Consider the following 23130-nt stretch of genomic DNA (forward strand, 5'->3'; position numbering starts at 1 on the left):
GCTAATGCAAAATAATTTGATTTTGCATAAATACAGAAAATATTGAAAAAATTATGAGTAATTATGTGAAATTCAAAACCGTAATTTCGCACTGTATTTTAGAGCAAAATACGCCCTTGTGTTCACTAAGGGCATGAGGATGAATTATCTGCTAAAAATTAAGGGTGCATCCGCTGTACATTTTTTGCTTGAACAGCACATAATTATGCGATGTGGTGTAATAATGTAATTTTAGGAATTCGCGTAATCAGAGCAACATAAAGACACCAAGATTACACTAATTTCACCTGCTTAATTTAGAGCTTTGCCAGGAAACATTTGACACATGATGAAAAATAAAGCCTACTGTAAAGGAACAAATGGACGTCTATTTGCAATAGAAACTCGGGACTACATTTTTTTAGGTGGGGTGAAGCCCCTTCATGTCAGCAACCTTTTATTGGTAAAATATTAAATAATATACAGAATTAAAAACTGCACTTGCACATCTGAGAAGACACAAGTGTTGGATAAAACATATGCTTCTTCCTGAGAGTCCTTAAAAATATATACACATTTCTATATTTTATATATATATATTTATATATAAGTTGCAGTAGTTGTGCACTTAAGACAGATTTTTTTTCTCATATCTTGTTTTTCACAAATTACCAGCATTATAATTTTTTCATAGGATCATGTCTTTAGCTTCTCTTCCACCTCTGTGGGAGCAAACACACTTTTATACCTCACTCTAACTTGTGGTGCTGCACCCCTACCCATGCAATTATCGCGAGGAGACATACAAAACACACAAATGACCCGTCCCACATCCCAGTTGGAAATGTTTGAGTTTCTATGAAAGGGAATGGAAAGAACTGTCTATGCTTCTATTTCTGCTTTTGCCATTCCTGATGGAACGCGAAGGGCGGTTCTAAGACAGATTTGATAGGAAGGTATTGCACATGATTCTGCCCAAAAAACAGGGAAATATCCTATAAGATGATAAAAAAAAAGATTGATCAATGAAGCCCCAAAGCTGGACAACTATTTTCTGAACGTGGAATGCTGATGAGGAAGTAGAGGGATAAATAAATTGTCATAAACGACTACCTACAAAATCAGTGTCTAACTTCTTACTCTAGAAAAAACTGGGAGGTGCACTCCGCCTAATATTAAATAGGCGCAGTAGTGAGAGTAATGGAGGAGAGTGTTTTACAAGAAAAAAAATCTGTTCAGCAACAATGAGCAGTATGGTTCAGTGGAACTGAAATTGACAAGAAATGTAGAATGAATGTGCAATCAAATCAGAATATGGAGCAAACGGATTCAGATTCAGAAAATGTGGAACACTATACATTTAAATGCTGATTTTCAATCTGGAAAACCAGACCAGGGACTTTCCGTTCCTCTAGGTTACTCAAAATCCCGGTTCTGTTAACCAATCAACCGAAATTGATAGCATAATAAAACTTGCGACTATACATTCTGCAACTGTGAAAAGAAGCTGGCACAAGCTAAATGTTGAATTATCTGGTTACTCAGACACTATGTCCAATTAAAGGCGATTGGTGCATTGCACAGCTCCATTCTCTCGCAGTGTGAAGATTTCCTAAGAAAGATGGCATTGGTTGGTGTTAAAAAGGCAGGGAAATGCAACTCCCACTCAGCTCAAAGACTGCTGTGTAAACAAGATATCAGCTGGAGCACAAAATACAATCAGTAAAGCATATTAACCTTTTAAAGTCGTGATGTGGGTTCCTAAAATGTGCATATATTAAAAAATCAATTGTTAAAGGCATGCAAGAGAATTATCAATTGGGGTGAGAAAAAAATGTGTGTAGGCCCAAATAATTCGACAACCCTCTCACACTCCTGTTTGTTGTCTCTCACTGAAGGGGATACTTGATAAAATGCATGGGACACCCTAGCACTCATAGAAAATAGTGAGCATCAGATTATAATGATCATCCAGTGTGCCAAGTATTGCACCATACAACTTCACTTACAGAAATAGTTTTACGTTGAAACAGAAAAACTGAACAAACATATCCTACATACTGTCATCAATCCGCTTCTTTGGTGGTTGAATCTTTCTTCTGAGTTTCTCTTTCAAGAATAATGGATAAGGAAGGTGTGCTCTTACAACAATGGACTGAACATGTCGAAGGTGCTGGAGGGCCGCAAGTCTCTGCATGTTGTCTGGGCACTGCAATCCCAATTGTAGTTCAGTTGAAGAGACCATACTGGTTATCCATAATTCTTCAGAAAAGACCAATGGAATCGTTTGGACCGCCCCATCACAATGTCTTAAATAGTGCAAGCAACAGGCACTGGTGCGCACCAATACACCACAACTAGGTCACACTTTCTAACACATGGCCAGTTGAGGTTTCCTGCCTCAACCAAACTGCTTAGTTGAATCCAATAATTATTTAGTCTAAGCACAATTGGCTTCAACTGTGGAATATTCATTGAGATAACCTGCATTACTCTGTAGCTTGCAAAAAGAGCCGTTCAAGGCTACCAAAGTGACCGCACAATTAACAACATTAAAAACCTACCATGGCAAAAATGCTGCCAGGAGCCAAGAAACATAAAATCAACAGACATTTCACTTAGTTGTTGCTGATTTCAATTGTCCCTCAGCAGTCCTGTGAATTCCGTGCCTGCGTTATTCACCAGGAAAGCATTAGCAGCTGGAGGTCTCAACATGTTGAAAACAACTCATTTGCAGATATCCACATGAAGTGTCCGGTTGAAGACTGAAATGAAGTGTCCGTGGCAAGTTCAGAAGCTTTTCCAGATTTGATATGGTGATATCAGTAGCCTAATCAGCAGTGGCCACTTAGCATTTACAGGCAGCTCGTCCTCAATGCGGAACAAGTACAGAGGTATAGTAAAAGCCAGTGAGGGCTGCTCTGGTCACTTCGTCTAACAAAGCACCTATAAACCCCAACCTGTTTTTAAAGCAATGGTAAATTCCTAGAAAAGAAATTCTTTATAGGTGGACAAAATCTTCCTCACCCTCCCCAAAAACCTACAAGAAAAGTCCACATGTTTCTCACACAAAAATAAAATAATGTACAATTTCAGAACACGTAAAAAAGAACCTTTTACAACCTAGAGTTTAAACCAACAAAATAAATTCAAATATATAACAGGATGCTGAATCTTTTAAATTAGCCTTTTTCTGGTACCCTCGTTTTGAAGGTCAAAACAACACACAGGTAACCAGTTATAAGGAATAATACCTCTCCCTCTCAAAAAAACAAGTTTCACTCTTTTCGTTTTTCCTCTTAAATATAAAACTACACTTGAATACAAAAATATGTAAACGAACTGTACAACAAATCAACAAGCAGGAAACTAACTCTCCCTCTTTCTCTCTCTAAATATATATATTGTTTTTATTTCAAGTTTCCCAATGTTTCCCAATGTTTATAAACTCTGTAATTCACAGGTAGGATGCTACTTGCGTAAATTATGGTGTATCTCATTTTCTTAAGAGATTATTTAACAAACTAACAGGTAACTGTGAATTATGGTCCTATATTAAAAGCTACATTTGGTCAATGGAGACATTCACAAACAAATCAATCTCACCTGTTGCTTACGGCATCAGAGGACCATAATTTAAAGAGTTACCAAACTTTCATGGGTGCATGCGCTTAGAAACACACACAGACACAGACATAAATATATATGCACGTATATATATGCACGTTCTCGGTGTTGTAGCCTTGTTTGGTTCCTTGAACTAATTAGACTAACAGATTTGAAATCAATGATGTGTAGACAATAAGTTTAGGACTGGAGACAGGGTCCGTAATGACCTGGAGTGAGGTGGTCACCAGGCAGCACAACATATATATAGATAAACATCACAGTTTGTCAGAATAACATATTTTGTGCTATGTAATATCATCTGTAACAAGGATATCTGTATATTATCGACGTCCATTCAATGGGTGGACAGCAATGCCATACAGAAGTCTTGGCGGTTTTGCAACATTATGCTGTTGTGCTAATCTGTACCATTTTTTTTGGTGTAGATAGTATATGCTCACAATCACGTCTGCATACATAAGCAGACGCTATGTGAGTGAAGACAATACAGTGCCCATCGAATGTTAAAGTGCATGAAGCACTGCTCCTTGACATAGAAACTTGAAAGAAAGTTTGGTCAGGATGGTTGTGCCACATCATCATCATATGTTCAAGTGCATGAGGAAACAATGGGAGCCCTTTCGTGGGCTGAGTTGACAAGGGGACCTGCCCCTCACCCAGCCATCTTTAGTCTCAATAAGTGCATTGAAGGCAGATCCCATGGGAAAGGCAGGCGGTCTGGTGGGTGACTGACACCACCTCATGCCTATCGGCCTTTGACAGGACCCACCCTCTTTAGAAATCACCCGAATTTCCCTAGTGGCAAGCTTGCTTCTTTTACATTGGAGTGTAGCTAAAACGTGTTTCCCTTTTCAAACACCAAACCCACAAGTTAAGTGCATAAGACACCTCGGATGTAGGTGATTTACAACAAGCGGAGTGTGTCCCTTTGTAAGAGAGCAGGCAGGGTGGAACTCATGTTACACCTGCCGCAATATACCGCTCCGCCCTACTTAGAGCGAGAGCACTTGCGCCAGCAGGGCAATTCACCAGCAATGACACAGCATCTTGGGTGTGAGAAAATACCCTTCCTATGGATGATTAACAGAGGACAGGACAAGGAAGATGGGGCTGCTAAGATACATCAGTGTAACCACAGTGCAGATAACAGTGTGTAATATGTACATCAGATGTCTGGAGCCCAGTAGGTCTATTTGATTTTTCATCATTCAAAGTCACATGCAATGATTACCATTCCATGGGGTAACAGTAATACCCTGGAGACCTGGGTGACAAAGTGCCACTGAAGCAGTCATTTACACTGTAGGAGGTGAGTTTAGCCCAACGGGATCACAAAGGGCTCTGAGAGGAAGAGGGCTCAGTGGCACTGATCTTTCTGCCAGAGCAAACTGCTGCCACACTCCCTTCACACTCTTTCCCCTTTCTTGACGAATGCCAAGGCCCTGAGCCATGGAGGCTACAACCTCAAAAGGGCAAGGCTTACTCCAACATGGGGCTGTTGTGTGGTGTTTTAAGTAGTCTAGAAATGGCTCAACTTCTGTGGGACACAGGAATCTTTCACTGCTTTGCAGTAAAGGTAATTTAAGGTGTAGTCAGCATTTGTAAATAAGCAGTTGTGCTTGCGCTATTCACAGCTATTACTGAAAATATCTGTTTCTGTATGTCTATCCCAACTTTAGAGTCAGTTTCATGACATTTTGTGGACTCTTATTTGCATGGGGTGTTTGCCTCTATTTGTTTTATATTTTCATTTATCATGTTTCAGGTTTATTTTTTTCTATTTGTTCTTGACGTGTTTCTCTGACTGTTTCTACGTTCACTAACCACTATCCTGTTACTAAATAAGGCTTTTACCTTCTTAAGTCCTTAGATTCATTTCCTGAACATATTGCACGCCTTGGCCTTGTATATATATGTGTATGCGAGCAGCCAATAAACGACTCTCCAAGGACTCGTTTCTGTGCCCTAAGATGATGCAGAACTACACACACCCGTCCCCATAACATGGGAGTGAATGACATTAACAACCTTGTGCACTGTCAATTTTCAGATCCACATGGCTTACTGCAATCTCAGGGCATTTCTACAATGACAAAAAAGCTGCCTGTCAGAGATCCAGTCTCCCACGTTTCAGGCATGGCCCTAAAGCTGGTACGTTTTCCCTAAATATTGTAGGAGTGTTTAACAAATTCATCCAAAACCCAGTCTCATGTTATCTGAGGTAAAAGACTAACCACTTTTATGAACCCGTAGACTGAGCAATAAAGGATTGCATAATCGTTGGGTGGCTTCAGTTTTGATGACACGGACATTGAGGGGGTGTATCTTAGACTCAAAAATAGGCACTCAATCTCTCTTACTCTCTTTTTCCCATACTTATCTATATATGTATATCTCTTTTTCTCTTTAGTAGCTCCTTCTATAAACCAGGGCAAAGGTATCTAGGAAAGATTATACAACATCATAGTAAGATAACAATCTTTCAAGTTAGAACTAATGACAGCTCCCCCACCCCAGCAATGTACCCAAAATCAGCAAATGTCTGAGGAAATATTGGGATTTTAAGTGCAGTACTTCATGTCCAGTTTAACTTCATGACCAATACCAACAGAAGACCCAGTTCTAGTGGAATGTATGTTCGCCTCTGACAATGTGAGATGAGAATTCATAGCGGTCATGACTCCTGTAGCCGCAGATGTTGCATTCTAGTGGGTCTCGGTAGCCATGACAACCCATGTGGATAGTGTACATGACATGGTCCAGAAAAAGAACACGACAGTGCTCACACTTGAAGGCCCTGACCTGGTCACCTTCACTGTTAAAGACCTTGTAGATGTCTTTTGAAATGTCTGCCGAGTTCTTGCCAGAATTCAGAACCTTGCCATCCTCCTTCATGTAAGTTGGGCTCCGCTTCCTCTTGTTAGCGAAAGCGGAGAGTCCTTGGTAGGATTGCCGGTCTTCATGGCTGCTCTCTGAATCTGTGGTATCCAAGCAGCTGTTCCCAGGTGAAGCCTCCCTCTGCTGGGCATGACTCTTTGGTCGGATAAGGGAGATGGGACCATCTAAGTTGTTGTCATTGCTGTCTGATGTTTCCCTGCTGGTGGGCCTCTCTATTCGGCCTGCGTGGTAGACCGAATTGTATGGTGAACCGATGACCGGGGCCACCTCTGCAATTGTGCTACTCGTGTGTTGCTGCATCAGTGGGCGCAGTGCCTCAGCCCCAAGGTAGGTAATGGCATTGTTGATGGCTTGGTCCATCATGTGAGACTGCATCATCTCTGCTTCCTTCTCGTAGGGCAGGTTAACATCGTAGTGGATCTCGGGGTAGCCAAACCTTATTAGCTTCTCACCTGAGAATCAAAAGAATGCAGGCGTAAGGGATGAGTAGCATACACAAGAGCAATTAAATGATAATAAGACTCAAGATAACTAACAATTGGTAAGACATAATGTCAGTTTTCATGTTATTTCTACCTCACTTCGCCAGAACATAAATTACCAAGTACACCTTATCGTATTCATTCATTGGTTAGGTACCCCATTCTAAAGCAGGATAACACTGTACATGTTTGGGTTGGGTTATTTTGTCCGTGTTATGTTTTTATGAATAATTCACAGAGTGATGGTGGTTTACAGTAGCAGAGTCCCATGGTCTAGGGTCCCAGCTCCCCAGTGGCAGTACTTATGTTCTTTAGCATGTATTTTTTTTCAAGGAGCATATCTTCCGTTATAGCAAATGATTCATCCCACAGATAAAGCCCTCTAGTCAGACACATTGTTCATTCCTGCAGATCGCACCTCCTTACCACAGACCACACCCTTGTCAACAGTCTGAGCCTTTTGTGCACAAGCACAACAACCTTCCACAGACCACGCACAAATGTGACATTCTGAACTTGCCTCCTACCTGAGTGACTTATAGCTCTTGTAAGAATATCCTCACATCTAACTACAAAACATACTATGCCTTTTCCCCATAGACCAAACCCCTCTGCAACATACTCTGACCCCTTCACACAAGCCAAATTGCCTTCCACAGACCACTAACTCTTACAGTTATTAGACCAAACCTCCTCCCAACTGGATACACTCGACTCCAAAGATCATGAACTCCTCTAGCATATCATGTCATCTATTTATCTGCCTATATTAAGACTAAGCACACATCCCATAAAAATTGACCACTTCCGATAGGTTGTGCCTAGGGGCCACTTCACCTTCCAAAATGTCAACAGATCCTTCTTCAAGGTATTGTCTCATCCTCAATTCACAACTATCCTCCTTTAGAACAGTGATTTGCTCTCATATTATTTAATTCTATCAAAGTTCACAAATAAATTGTGCAAAGTTTCTTTATTTTTGCCGGCCATTACAATTTTTGCCACGATAGATGAAAAAACATCCGAGGGCCTCTTAGTGTGGGCATTTATCTCAGGCAACCATAGTCAGGAAACACATGCTTGCTAAAAATACTAACTGGTGCACAAGGCTAAGTCAAGATCAAGCATCAAATGAAAGGCATGCCCTACTTTAAGCAAACCCACACCGTCCAACAGTCAGCATATATGCCCAAGAACCAATGTGGTCACAATAGAAAACTGATTGCAGGGGGTTCACCCACATGATGTTCTTCCATTGTTGTGGAGAAATATTTCCTGGGTATGGGGGATGTTGGTTTTAAAACTTCACTAACATCCAAAAATTGAAATCTTGTTTAAATCCCGATGGATTTCCTGAGCTAATTTAAATTCTTATAGTTGCAGCACCTGAAGTTTTTTTTTCACTATGACTAAATGAAATTGTCCGTTTAAGCAGCTCACAAGCTTTGCAGTAAATGATTATTCCAAATGAAAAGAAAAAATCATAATATGAAGTAAATGCATGGGGTGTTTGTATTCAGATTTTGAGATGCCTTTGGCTAATTTGCTAAGAGATGTACCTTTAGGGTGTCTTTGTCGTTATCTAACTCTCAAACATGCTAATGCTGCAAAAAATATTGTTTCCAAAGGCTCTTTACATACTAGGAAAGACAGTTACTTCTAAAAGGCCTTTATGGTAGGCATTTACTTGGGCTCTTTGTGATTAGGCTCAAGGAGTCGTTTTTACAGGGTGGATGGGTTCAGTGGCATCACTGGGGTTGATGTCACCCAGTGCGGGTAACTCATGGTGTCACCCTCTCACGACTTACCGCATGGACCATCTCACCCTCTGCCTGCACCATCTCCCCTATGCCTGCACCATATCCCCTCTGCCTGCACCATCTCTCCCTCTGTCCGCAGCATCTCCCCTCCGCCAGGCAGCACCATCTCTCCCTCTGCCTGCACCATCTCTCTCTCTGCCTGCACCATCTTCCCTCTGCCTGCACCATCTCCCCTCCACCATCTCCCCCTCTGCATGCACCATCTCTCCCTCTGCCTGCACCATCTCTCCCTCTGCCTGCACCATCTCTCCCTCTGCCTGCACCATCTCTCCCTCTGCCTGCACCATCTTCCCTCTGCCTTGTCCATCTCCCCTCCACCATCTCCCGCTCCGCCTGCACCATCTCCCCCTCTGCCTGCACCATCTCTCCCTCTGCCTGCACCATCTCCCCTCCACCATCTCCCCCTCTGCCTGCACCATCTCTCCCTCTGCCTGCACCATCTCTCCCTCTGACTGCACCATCTCTCCCTCTGCCTGCATCATCTCCCCTCTGCCTACACCATCTCCCCTATGCCATCTCCCCCACCGCCTGCACCATCTCTCCCTCCGCCTGCACCCTCTCTCCCTCTGCCTGAACCATCTCTCCCTCTGCCTGCACCATCTCCCCTCTGCCTGCACCACTTCCCCTCCGCCATCTCCCCCTCCGCCTGCACCTCCCCTCCGCCATCTCCCCCTCCGCCTGCACCATCTCTCCCTCTGCCTGCACCATCTCTCCCTCTGCCTGCACCACCTGCACCATCTCTCCCTCTACCTGCACCATATCTCCCTCTGCCTGCACCATCTCTCCCTCTGCCTGCACCATTTCCCCTTCGCCTGCACCATTTCCCCTCTGCCTGCACCATATCTCCCTCTGACCGCACCATCTCCCCTCCGCCTGCACCATCTCCCTCTGCCTGCACCATGTCACCCTCTGCCTACACCATGTCACCCTCTGCCTGCAGCATCTCACCCTCTGCCTGCACCATCTCACCCTCGGCCTGCACCATCTCTCCCTCCGCATGCACCATTTCCCCTCCGCCTGCACCATCTCCCCTCCACCTGCACCATCTCACCCCCTGCCGGCACCATCTCACCCCTGCCTGCACCATCTCCCCTCTACCCGCACCATCTCCCCTCCGCCCACACCTTCTCCCCTCCGCCTGCACCATCTCTCCCTCTGCCTGCACCATCTCTCCCTCCGCCTGCACCATCTCTCCCTCCGCCTGCACCATCTCTCCCTCCGCCTGCACCATCTCTCCCTCTGCCAGCACCATCTCTCCCTCTGCCTGCACCATTTCCCCTCCGCCTGCACCATTTCCCCTCCGCCTGCACCATCTCCCCCTCGCCAGCACCATCCCACCCCCTGCCTGCACCATCTCACCCCCCACCTGCACTCTCTCACCCTCTGCCTGCACCATCTCACCCTCTGCCTGCACCATTTCACCCCCTGCCTGCACCATCTCACCCTCTGCCTGCACCATCAAACCCCCTGCCTGCACCATCTCACCCTCTGCCTGCACCATCTCCCTCTCTGCCTGCACCATCCACCCCCTCTGCCTGCACCCCCTCCCCCGCCTGCTGCTTTTTAACCCTTTCCTCGTCGCCTTCTCCCCTCCTCCCCCCATGGTTTCTCCCTCACAGTTCTTGGCTCTTCTCAAAGTGATGGAAATAAACTCATGAAATGCGCTTTGAATTTGTGCGCGCAACACTGAGTGGAAAAGTTTAAATAGACACAGAAGACACACTCGCCCTCACCTTCGAGCACAGCAGGGAGGGGGGAGGCTGGCCAGGATGGGAGGAGAAAACGTCTAAAATGGGGGTTTTACGGAGAAAACGTGACCAGAAAACATAGTGCGCCTTGCAGTGGATATAAACACAGGAGTAGCTTATTAACTAAAAGTCAAACTTAGTTTGCATTATAATTCCAAGTGATGGCGTTTGCCTTGCTGCTCACTCAGCTCTCACCTAAGAAACGACTAGCTTGTTCTGCGGCGACATTAGTTGTCTGTCAAGCATGCTAGAGGGGCTCCAAGTCCAGGATGGGCAGGCGTCACGGGGCTGACATGAAGAAATCCACTCGTGAAATGTAACATAGGCAAAGCGGCCTTCTGAGGCCTAGTCAGGGAAACTTCCTAGGACACTGTGTCAGGGCGTACAGTGCGCTGGTGGCTGCAGGAACTGACTGCGGCTGCGCTAATCTGTTGATCCGATCCCGCTCAGTGTGAGCCCATCATCAACATCAATTAACCAACAGTCACAGAGGGGGGTGTGGCTGATACTCAGTAATGACGTCAAGGAGCCTGGGAGAGCAGCCTCTGCGCTTGTCAGAGATGCACAACGTTTTATTAGGCTCTGGGTTCATTATAAAGCAAAGCAGAGCAGAGGTGAGGTGAGGCTGCAGAGCTGTGTTACACAGCGTAACGGTGTCACCCCATGTGATGGTGTCACCCGGTGTGGTCGGCACCCCCCGTACCTCCCTAGTGACACCACTGCATGGGTTGCAGATATGCCAATCCATTGGTATTTACCTAATTGTGGGCCTATTAGCTGAGGTGTATATTGCATGAGATTTCCTGCTGATTCTATATTGAACACCAATTATTTTAACATATTTGGGCCTTACTGTCCTAGTTCAAATCGTGTGATACTGGATCGCTAAAGGTTGCTTGATGTCCCCTACAGGCTACATTGTGTATTGCATTGATGAACATTTCACCCTGTGTGGTTTCTAATATCTGTTGCTGGAAGGCTGGATAGTGTGAGGCTGCTGCTGATTGCTGGATTTCTAGAGCATCACAGCTGATGCTCATAGTATGTGTAGTAGATCCTAGTTGTTCGTTGCATTGTGTCTTTTGATATTGGTTTTAGTCTCATGAGTGTCTGAAGGTTGCAAGTTGCAGGTTGTATGCTGTTTCATCATCAGTTGTTATTGTTTTGCTTTCTCTGGACAGTGGGATAGAGAATTTGCAGGGTATATTATGACTGTTGGTTGCAAATTGAATATCTGGCACGAGACTGACTGTCTTACCTCCCCTTGACCTTTCAGAGGCATTAGCCTACAAGTTAATCTGAAAAGACCACAGATGAATCTGACTCTGGAATTAATTGTCTTTACAACACTAGGGAATCTGTAACTTAGAACTTTCAGGACCTATCAAAATAAGAACATTTTCAGAGCTGGCCATAACAACAAGTGCTTACAGCGAATTAGCATTATCAATGAAAAGACAGCAACTTGCTTACCCACAAACTTCTGTGGGGTGGAGCTTTTACGCTTTCCCATGTTGCTTGCGAGTCTCTCTATGACCGCCGGTCTCTCAAAAGGCACCAGGGCTATACTGCTGTCCATCATGGTCTCTTCCTTGCACTCGTCCATGGGAGGCCCTACATAGAACCAAAACGGCACGTCAAACCAAGCTGGCTACGCTTTAAGCTTAATTTTTGCAAATATAAAAATGACCAATCATTCATTTAGCAAATTTACACGTACACACTATAAGGTGCACCAGAGCAGACAGCTATCGGTGGGTGACAAGGGACTCCTTATGTACTCCATTTTGATAGTCAGAACCGGCTTTAATTAAACATTTCCACCATGACTTAGACTGCTGAGCCTCACCAAACCCAAAGAACAGGCTCGGACAGCAGCAGGAAAAAGGGCCCCATTCTGCTGACCTAATGTAGTTCAAGCCTGCTCTGGTTGAGTGGATCTGGATTTTTTGTGGACACAGTAGTGTCTGGGATTCATTGTGGCAACTAGAAGGATCCTACTGAGGCCAAGATGTGAATCGAGGACCTTTGTCAATTTCAACAATATTTCTTGAAAGAGGGAGATGCCCAACAAGAGAGTTCGTGTCCATCTTAATTGAATTCCTAAAATATACAGCTAATAAAGTGTTTAAACTCTCAGTGACCAATCCAAATACCTGAGTGATGGATCGAAAATGTTGATGGTGTGGCTCGTGCCTGCCAGCTTGCTTCTTGCAGATAGCACTTCAAATTCGAGTTAATGAGAGATCACCAAAATGAGACAAGTGGTTTAGAATTCTGAACCCAAATGTCCAATTAAAAAAAAAATCTAATACAGAATTCATCCGTACTCGTCTGACCATGTGAAAGCCACTATGCCCTCTTGAAGCATCAACAAATGCTGTCAAAGTTCCTATTTGATTTCCTACCTCCAGACCAGTGTCGTGAAATCTTTAATATGAGTGCAATCTTAACGCCTTGTTTCTGTGTGTTACCCTTCAGAGAATCCTGTCACTTCACGAACCTCGGCTTTGTCTCTGTGTTTACCTGCTGATGTCTTATGCCCTGCCCTTGTTTCTCCTCTTACGGCTTCACAGAGCCTTTGTTACTATCACTCCATTGCCCTCTGCCCACATGTTCTTGCGGAATATATTTTTTTATTTAAGCAGCTAGGCAGCAGGTCACAAAAACACTGCCCCGAAATATTTCCATTACTTTACATTTCTTCACGACTGAAAAATGTCCTCAGTGTTTGCTTCACGTATGTGTTTTGCAGTGATCAGTAAAAAAACTAAATAAAGCGCCTGCTTCGCCAGTTGACAAAACATTCGAACGCTGCGAGCTCATCCTACGTATGCCTCAGAGATCAAGATTTTCTCACTTGTGTGTCTCCGCTTCCTAGCAGCAGCAGCTGCCGCGAGCAGCGCGGTGAGGTGAGAGATCAAGGCGCCATGGCGGTGTTTGGATCAGTCTGCAGCGGTGTCACCCCACCTCCTGCTAAACTGCCTCTCTCCGCAAGCTGTGGCAACACCTGGCCGGGCGAGGCAGGGAGGGGTTCGCCGTTACAGCAAGTTCGCATGCGGCAATACAAGGCCGCAAAATGAGATTAAAGTTTACCTGCTTCTTTTTCCTCTCTTTTCCCTTCTGTTCTCGCTCCCTTCCCCTAACGGAGCCGACATGCTGGCAGCCAGAGACATGCTGGCAGGCAAGTGCTTCTAACATGTCAGGAGGACTGGGACAAAGCCACGTGCCAGTCAATGATTCCAAAACCGTTTGCTTAAAAAACTCTCCTCCCAACAGTCCCTGAGCTGCTGGTGTCAGTCAGATTTGTCATCATTGACTCAAAACTTACAATGGCATGCTCTGGCCAGTGTTTGTCGTATCATAAAATTAAAAGATTGTAACAAAGTGCTCTTGCACTCCTTGTATTTCTCAAGACCCTCTGGTGCCATCTGCGATGAGCTATATTGATCTGGCACCGTAGAGCAAGGCCATACTTGGGCAGAACTGGCACACCTAGTGTGGCAAGGGGTGTGCTGCGTGTTTAGGCTCACCAGCGCCCACTCAGCAAAGCAGGCATATTTACATTCCTACTCTTAATGCATACAATGCGTTATAAAATAGTCCCAGCCCAAAGTCATACCTCTGTTTGAATGTTGGTAAAGTATAGGGTTGCCTCATCTTACCAGCATAATGTAAATAGACATGTACACATAAAATGTAGAATGTTTATATGTCCCTACCATTAGAAAATCCCCCAACAAAACTTCTGCATCTCAAACATTAGTGCTTTACTTCTTCCATGACATGGCAGGTTCCAGCAGAAGCCATTTGACAGGTGTTTAATGTATGGCTATTGGTGGTTGTTTGTTATAAGGTGTGACGTGCCTGGTTTCTGCTGCAGCTGCTGTGCAGGGAAGCCACCGACGCGTCAAGGGGCCCCAATCCTTCAGGACGGGTCTCATTCAGTCGAAGGCCAATTAATATATGTCAGATATGGGAGACTCGGGGACCCCGCAACACATTTTGCAGGGAGACTCCATCATTATGTCGTGTGGAACTCATTGAGTGTAATCAGCATCAAGTGCCTGACTATTCACAACCCTCCCGCTTTTTGGGTGCCATTTGTCCTCCACTCTCGCTTATTGAGTACAAACTGCCAAAGCACTCAGTGCAATCTTTGCTGGACCTCTAGATTTAGAACACTGCTTTTCACACGTCATCTCATCCACAACACTGCAACCTATAAAAAAACGTACAGCCACTACTCCTGGTATATTGCCCCAGTGCCCAAACCTTTAAAACACCACTAATATCTTACTAAGCAAGGCCTTCACCCAACAATTTTAAATAACTTATTTTTAAAGTCTCATAGCCCTTTTATATGAAGTTCAATACATTGCCTCATGAGAATGCAAGCCCTGAAGAGGATGGGGTTGTCTGCTGGTGCATTGGTGTATTATATCTTTGAACAAGTTGCTGTGCTGCTGTGAACTAGCACCTCTATAATTCTGTCAGATTGTCTCAATGAATTGCACAGCACTGAGTGCACACCGCAGAATGTTACAATGTATAATTATTATTACTTTAGTTGTTATTTGTGTTATTTTTTATTTTTACTTTTATTCTTAACCTTATCTTAACACATCTGTGTCAAGTCGCATTAAAGATCTTCAGCAAAGATCCAATGTTTTAAGGTTTGCCAATAGTCACTGCTTGAGCACAACTATAATGTTTACTCATATAAAGGCACTTTAAATGGATTGTCCAAACCAAACTTGGTGACTGAACTGCTATTAAATTACACGTAGTGCCCATTTTGTGAGCCACATACAAATGAAAGGTGTACCCACCCTGCTGATATAGGACCTTTAATAAAAAAATGAATTAACCTACTTAGGCGTTTCTATATTAGAAGGTTCTTAGCAATGTAATTTATTAGTATTTATTTGGGGCTGGATCATTTCGAACACAAACACTGTACATAGCAATAATGCGATACATGAGAACATTGGTCGTTCAGTGGTAATGTTAAGTCCTCATGAAGCATAGTTGCTGATAATGAAGCACGGACATGGCAGTATAATACATGTGATTTATTTCATAGCTTGCTTATTTGCATCAAGATGTACAGGTGTCTGGTGTGAGTCATCTGTGTGGGGCTGGAAACAATTATCAGCTGTGATTTAAGGAAGGCATTAAGCAGCGGTCGGAATGACTCGCCGTAAGTGGGCAAGCGGGGGCATCTTGGGGAGGAGGGGAGTTGCGTGGGTGGTCAAGATTGCGGGAGGGAGGGAGGGAAAAAAACGAAGGAAAAAAAATCATATACCTTGCCGCCGCCTGATCCCACGTCGCTGCTCCTGCTTTCCTGCTTCCGATTTCAGGAACAGGAAGCAGGCAGCCAGGCTCCTTCCCCTAAGCCAATCACAACACTGCAATTGCAGCATTGTGATTGGTCTGAGCGCTGTAACGCAACACTCAGCCAGGGGCTATAGGGGTGCCCTGTTCTCCTTGCAGGCTGTAATGCAGCCTGCATTGAGCAGTAGGAAAGTGCAAATGACTTGTTTGGGCGGCCCGAGAAGGCGGACCAAACAGTCACTGCACAGCAAACCACTCCTTCACTACCCTGCTCGCATAGCAGCTCCACCCACCCGCAAAGCAGCCAAACATTAAATTACAGTAACTGAAAGTGATTATCATTTTATGATTTTGCTTCTGCACTGCTTGAAAGCAGTAGGGTGACGCTCCTCCACCATAGAGGAGGAGCCGCCGGCATGAAGGAAGACTTCAACAACAGGAAGCAGTTGATTGGCGTTCAAGGAGGCGGATTTGCTGATTGTTTGGTGGAAGAGGTTGAAGGAGCTGTTCCTGAAATGATTGGAGTCTGGTTTTGATATGATGTCTGACTGACAACACTGACCATGAAACAACACAGCAGGAAAGGAGAAGAGAAGAATCGAGGGTTATCTTGAATACAATAGTACAGTGCCTCAACAGCGCTCTATATTCAACAAACACAAAGCCAAAGTATCTGTGGGAGTGGTTAGAAAGTGTGTGCAGGGCACAAAAGAGTAGAAACATTATTTGAGACCATTGAGGAGGCTGAGCTAACAATCCTGTTTATTCATCACTAGGATGCTGAAGAAGGACTTAGCAGGGAGGGTAGGGCAGATTTCAATGGCTGGAATCCAGCAGCTTGTGCATTCTGGTATCACATATTACAACAAAATACTTTTGGGGTAGGAGGATATCAGAACATCAGGGGAAACAGAATGGTGATAGAGACTGGTGCAAGGGCAGTGTATGTGGGGAAACAGTGGCTAGCACTTAGAAAGGATTTTAACTTTAGCAAGCCCAGAAGCATGGCATCCAATGCCAAAAGGGGTTCACTGACACAACATCGATGTAAAAGATATCGATGTTAAAAATATCAAGTGAAAAATATGGACAACAAAAATTTCGACTCCGATTCCTAACCTCATTCCACCTGAGGATTTCTCTCTTGCTTCACTTCTGCCCAATCCCCAACATGGCTTCTTCCCTTAAAGATATCAAAAGATACCTCTTTTGCTGATAATATTTCTGATTTGTCCACTTCTTCTTTTGGGTGCTAGTGCCAAGAACTTCCCAGGGAACATACATTTTTTATATTATTTAGTTCATTCATTCATTCAAATATATGTGAAATATCCATAGGTTCTTCGTCAGTGCCCTGGAGGTAATGTCCAATCTATGGATGAACCCTGAAGCTAGAATCTTCATTACAGTCGTATCACTGACCTACCAATACCACCAAAAACCATTACCCAATGAAAGTTCACACAGAGTCAGACAGCATGTCCAGTAGAACCACATTTTCTTCATTGTTCTTATGCCAAACAAATCCGTAGTGCCTAAAGGTACATGGTAAACGTATGGCAAAGAGCAAGTATGGGTAGACGTGAAGAGGATATGGTGGGAAAGAAGGAGTGCCACGTTTTTTAATCCTCGTGACACATCAGTAGTTGGTTTCTTCAATGTTGAGATCTTGTAAGAGAGATACGGCTCTGACGGCACATATTCTAGTCATGACAAGAGATGTTAGTGTGCCATACAGACCAGAGAAGGCATTCCCAAATGGGCAGCACTGCCCTTTACTTCACATAGGATGCGGGGGGCATGGGTACGTCATAGAATTGTTGATGTAAGGCAGAAACAGACACAGTCGGAAATGGGGGAAAGAGGACTTCATTACATAGCTATTAGGTGAGTGAAATTGGCACATCATGGTATCGTGGGCATATGGAGGAACAACATTTTAGGAGAAGAACTCCCCGTTCCCCTCTTCTTATTCAGCATGAGTAGATTGAGCATTTTCATAAAACTTGGTTTTTGCCATTTAGCCACAATATATGGGGCAACTTCTGAAAGTGTACCGGCCACCACTAAGGAATAGCAGAACGTTACAGAAAGACAGAAGACAGAACGAATGGGGCTAGAAAGAAAAGTATGAAGTATACATAAAGTGATGGATGGGTTGCTCGATTTATTCTTAGGCACTGGTAATTACATCTCAATCCATAGAGAGCACCTCATTTATGACCTCAACCTCCATGGTCACCTACCATGGTGTGTCAGGCCCGTACCGGATGCCTCCATGCCGACATTCTGCAGGTAGTTGTGACAGCGTTCCTTGTGCTCCTCCAGAGAGCTGCGCTGCTTGTAGCTTCGGCCGCAGTAATTACATTTGTGCGGCTTGCCCACTGTAAAGAAAACAGACAACAGGATTAAACGTATTGCATTGACAAAAAAAACTCACCAAAATCCGACTTGCCAGAAGCCCAAAGTGCAATAAGCAGCAAGAAATGTTATCACAATATTATTGTAAGTTGTGTTTCACTCTAAGACTTTAAGCTTTGTGTCTTAAAAATATTTATTTTCAGACATTCCAATACATTGCAACTTAGTTGAGGGCCAAATGATAAACCCTATAGAACATACACTGCTGTTACATTAATTTATTTACCCATTTTGTGAAAAATGGTGATAACTTGGACTGTTAGTACTGAAAATAGGAATGTGAGATATTGTGCCTCCAACCGACATCATGGCAGAATAGTGCCCGGCCGACTAATTACGATGTGATCTCACCATACTCACGTTTCCCTATGGGAGCATGTGCTATGGCCATAAACCGGTCGTAGCACAAGCTCCCATAGGTAAATGGGAGGTTGTGTTCATCCCTGCACAGCATGCCATGCACTGCAGGGACCAACAAGGGGGCATCATAGGTGCCTCCTCGGCACTCAACCGAAGACTGCAAAGAGAAGGGGCCCTACTAGGGGCCCCCAAACTCGCTTTCCGACAGTCTTTCCATGTCGGAAAGCCTGGCATGGAAAGCCTGTTGGAAACCGAGCATCGTATTCCCAACGCGTGAACGGCATTCATTGGGATAACGGGACGGCCTCTGACTGGCTGATGGGCTCCTCGAGCCCATCGGAATCCAGCCGGAATGGCTGGCCGGTTTCAAATCTGACCACCTACATTGTAATTAGGCAGTCAGAATTTAAACAGATGATCTCCATAGTGTCTCGTTTCCTAGGTTAAAATGACTTCTCACATCCATCGTCTTGCACTACAATACTACAGAGGTGCTTGCCAGTTATCAAGGAACTCTTTCTACTTTTTGTAGCAGTCACAACATTGGAGAGGGTTACAGATTGCAAATGGTATATACCACTGTTGGATGATGTCTGACAGAATCCCAATTTGGTAATTGTGATGGTGCCAAGGGAAACCTGATACATCACCAACTTCAGCGTCGACTTGTGGCATGCTGTTTAGACCTTTCACCGACAGGAATGACAAACCTGCCATCCTCGAAGAGCAACACAAAGATATCAACATCAAAATAAGAGGCAATCTTCCATTTCACCATGTAAATCGTTTTAACCAGAATGTATAATTCGAGATTTGTTGAAATTGTAATTTTTTGGGTTGTTAAAGTTCAAGATAGGTCGACTATTCGATCTAACTTTCCAGGTATACAGCTTTAAGAGTCAAGACTCTTTCAATTATTTCAAATGTAACTGTGTATAGAGTAAGACATTATATATATTTAAAATTGAGGTGATTCGACCTGTAAAAGGCTAAAGTTCCCGTAGCAGTAAAGTCTCTTCATTTGTCTACAGACATGTGATAGTTTTGGCTCAGAGCGTTTTTTGAGAAACATGACTTGGAAGCCATTGGTCCCTTGTGTCCAAACTGCATGAAGAAGGTAAAACAAACAGGTGGCTTTTAGAGAGCCTGTCATGTAACTGACACTCTCCTAGCATCTATCCATCTTCCAGCTACACTAGCCTGTGGCAAGTCTTATGACCTCTTCAGCGAGGGTCTGTTGGTCTCTTATATCAAAGCGGCAGACCTGGAATTTAAAGTGAAAAGCTAATTCTTAAGATAGGGCTGCAGTTATTGCAAGTTGGTGAGCACCTGCAATTCATCAGTTCGATTTCAAACATGATGCACAAGCAGAAACTGCAATTATATGATTAACGAATAGTGTTGAACATTGAAACATACATTTTTCTTTTGTTTAAAATTGCCCAAGTAACACATTACGTAACATTTTCAGTCATTCAACACACTCATCCCAAATCCTCCTTCACATGTGCTCATTGTAGAATGAGTTGAGTTGCTATGAGGAGTTCAAAAGTTCCAACGCAAGGAGAGTGAACATTATAGGAAACTAGAATCAGAGACCTGCAACTAAAGAAAAGCAAGCAATGGCCAGGCCAATAGGTCAGTCAATGGCCGCCAGCCTTTTGACTTTGTCAATGTGTTTTTCATTTTGCCATGCTTTTAATAGAACTTTATTGTTGTGGGAGCTGCTTAGCCCTGGCCAATACACTAGAAAGTTGGCTAAAAGCAAAAATATGTGCGTGTCTCAAAAAGCACACATAGGCATATTAGACTCTTGTACAGAAGGAGACTAAGCTGATGTGTGTTTTGTGAAATAGCAGAATGGCTACAATCAGGGTGAAATTAGTCGGAAGCTGGAGCAGTCTGATCCATTGCCTCATGGTGTGTGAAGTAGTATGCAGAAAAAAATGTGAATAGAGCCACAACAAACAAGTGGATTTAAAACTTTGGAAGAAAGCTCCGAAAAGTAATTTTAACCAAAATCAAAAGACTGTGGAGACCGCCAAGCCTAATAGGAAGATCAATGTCAGTATAAAAAGACAACATTGGAAAGAAAAGAATATATTCACGTCAGACATGGAATAAAATATTACACAGGTTAAAATCAGTCAGCATATGGCATTATGCACTGAATGAGCCGTGCAAATGTAGGTGAAAAATTACCCAGTAAACATTTTGTGATACACAATATGGACCGTGGATCATATTTTGGACTGTCTCGTTTCTCCAGGTTCAGGCAAAGGAAACAATTCAGTCATGACCATTCGAACATCCTAGTGAGCAGCAAACCTTTTTGATTCTTGGTTATTGGCCGACACCTCTGAACCTTCAATCCAGTGTTCAGGATAGTGCTCACTTTGGCACAAAGAGTTAACAAAAACCAACGATGGGGGGTCGGACCATAGAACGTGAGAACCCGTTTCATGAATCTAGAGGAACAGGAAAGTCTGGTGACTAACCGACACATCTGGGGATGTTGAGAGGGAGCGGGGAGAAGCAGGTGTCTGGAGGACAATGCAGGTAAAAAAGTCCTGCTCCAACGTGCAACCAACCCAGCACTGGCAAGTCTAAAACATTGCTCAGTATTTACCTTAGTGAAAAATACACACACACAAATGGGAAAGTCCATCTCAGAGCCAAGAACAGCACGGCTTGTGCCAGAAACACATTGTATTGAGCTCTTTTTCAGATATGAGTTGGGCAGATGATGTTGGATATGGGTGTGATGGGTGATGCACACACTAACAGCACCCAGAAGATACAGGTCGAGAAAAGTTAGGGTGAGGAGGTTACATGTCTAAGGAGGATCCACTGGCCTTCCTCCTGGTGGACTTTACTCTCTGCCCATGGACTTGAACACCTGCCATGAATCAGTCTCCCTCCTTGTGTATCGCTTCCTTCTTTTAAAGGGCGGTCTGAAAAACAGGAGCAGTTTTTTCTGTGCACCTTACTGTTTATGGACATTGGTGGACTTTTGAGGCCATTCAGTTGAGTATTAGATATGACATATATAACATATACACCATATAGAAAGAATTCGATTTTAACAGATTGTTTGAATTTGAACTTTAGCTTGCGTATACCATGGTTGAGCTATATAAAACCTACCCTGTCATATCTGGGCCTATTGTAACCATCTGCTCCGCAAGCAGAGATTGCAGAGATCCCACCATGTGGAGGAGTTAGCTACATGCACCCACAACCCTTTGATAAAACAACTTTACCTTTATATGCTAAAAACATCTAACCAATTCACAAAAGTGAGCTTTGAATAATATCAGGCAATGATAGAGGTGATGATTTTGGGGTCCTACCTAACCTAAGGGGAGGACCAGGCTGATGCCTTGAACAAAAAGAGCATATCATGCTGAACGATTCGGTGGTGGTCCCATCCTCCTAGGACCTCCCAAGCAATGTTATGGGCAAAAATACAATGCCAACCAAAGGCCCAGCAAAGCATTATGGGGCGAGATTCTAGAGTGTAGTGAATAGTATAGTATTAGCTCTCAGCTGAGCCAGAGAGTGCAGCTTGAGGAATGTTTTGATACTGGATACTATAATATTCACTGCACTCTAGAATCTCGTCCCATAATGCTTTGCAGGACATTTGATTGGGATTGTATTTTTGCCCATAGTTTTGCTTGGAGTGGTCCTAGGAGGATGGGCACACCACCAAATCATTCAGCGTGATGTGCTCTTTGTGTTCAGGGCGTCTGCTTGGTTCTCTCCCTAGGTTTCGCAGGATCCCAAAATCATTACCTCCCAGCACTGCTTGCTCTATTTTCATTTTCACTCTTGTGAGATGAGTATATGCATTTTAGCATGTAATGATAGAGTTACTTGTTGTTTTACCAAAGGTATGTGAGATTTCTTCACGGGGCCCACCCTTATCCTATTGCATGTTTTTCATTCACATGAGAAAATAACCAAATCAGACATTGCAGGAGTCAAGAAACCATTTTTTGAGTATACTCAAGAAAAGTAGATTGCAAGACTCACAGCGTAAACGCTATTGTATACATAATACTCTGGTAAAATGTCATGATAAAATGGATTTTTTCCTAACATCGGACATGCCGGTGAACCATAGGAGATTTTTAGCAAATTTGCGGCTGAATATGTTCCCACAGCTTGTAGCAGGATGGCATAGGCCACAAGACCCTCCTGTTTGTTCCTGTGATGAGTCTTCTGCACTGGACACTTTACACATTGCACTAATTTGCCCTAAATGGGCTAATTTGCATCAAAAGTATATACGCCCATTATTTGCACATCTGAATTTCAATTAAGTGAGACCCACCTTTATATATCTACAATTTTTAGATAATTTTACTGTTTGTTGTCTCGTGATTTTTATTAGCTGTGTATTATGCTTATGCTTGAGACTGAATTGTGTAACACTCACTTAATGATACT

The 23130-nt window shown here is 43.7% G+C and overlaps 1 protein-coding gene across 11 annotated transcripts in view; it reads right to left on the reverse strand.

The window, feature by feature from the left end:
- Positions 1–5373: 5373 nt before the first annotated feature.
- Positions 5374–23130, reverse strand: part of IKZF2 (IKAROS family zinc finger 2) — a 178987-nt gene continuing 161230 nt past the window's right edge. For 6 of the 11 annotated variants that reach the window (XM_078680588.1, XM_078680585.1, XM_078680586.1 and 3 more), the window contains 3 exons: positions 18141–18278; positions 12031–12171; positions 5374–6959 (listed from right to left, as the gene is read on the reverse strand). In XM_078680588.1, the coding sequence (XP_078536714.1) occupies positions 6232–6959; positions 12031–12171; positions 18141–18278 (1007 nt within the window). In that variant the 3' untranslated portion in view covers positions 5374–6231. The remainder of the gene's footprint in view (positions 6960–12030; positions 12172–18140; positions 18279–23130) is intronic. The other 5 variants (XM_078680590.1, XM_078680589.1, XM_078680593.1 and 2 more) reach the window with 2 other exon arrangements.

Source organism: Lissotriton helveticus, chromosome 3_1, assembly GCF_964261635.1.
Source record: "Lissotriton helveticus chromosome 3_1, aLisHel1.1, whole genome shotgun sequence".
Classification (NCBI taxonomy): domain Eukaryota; kingdom Metazoa; phylum Chordata; class Amphibia; order Caudata; family Salamandridae; genus Lissotriton; species Lissotriton helveticus.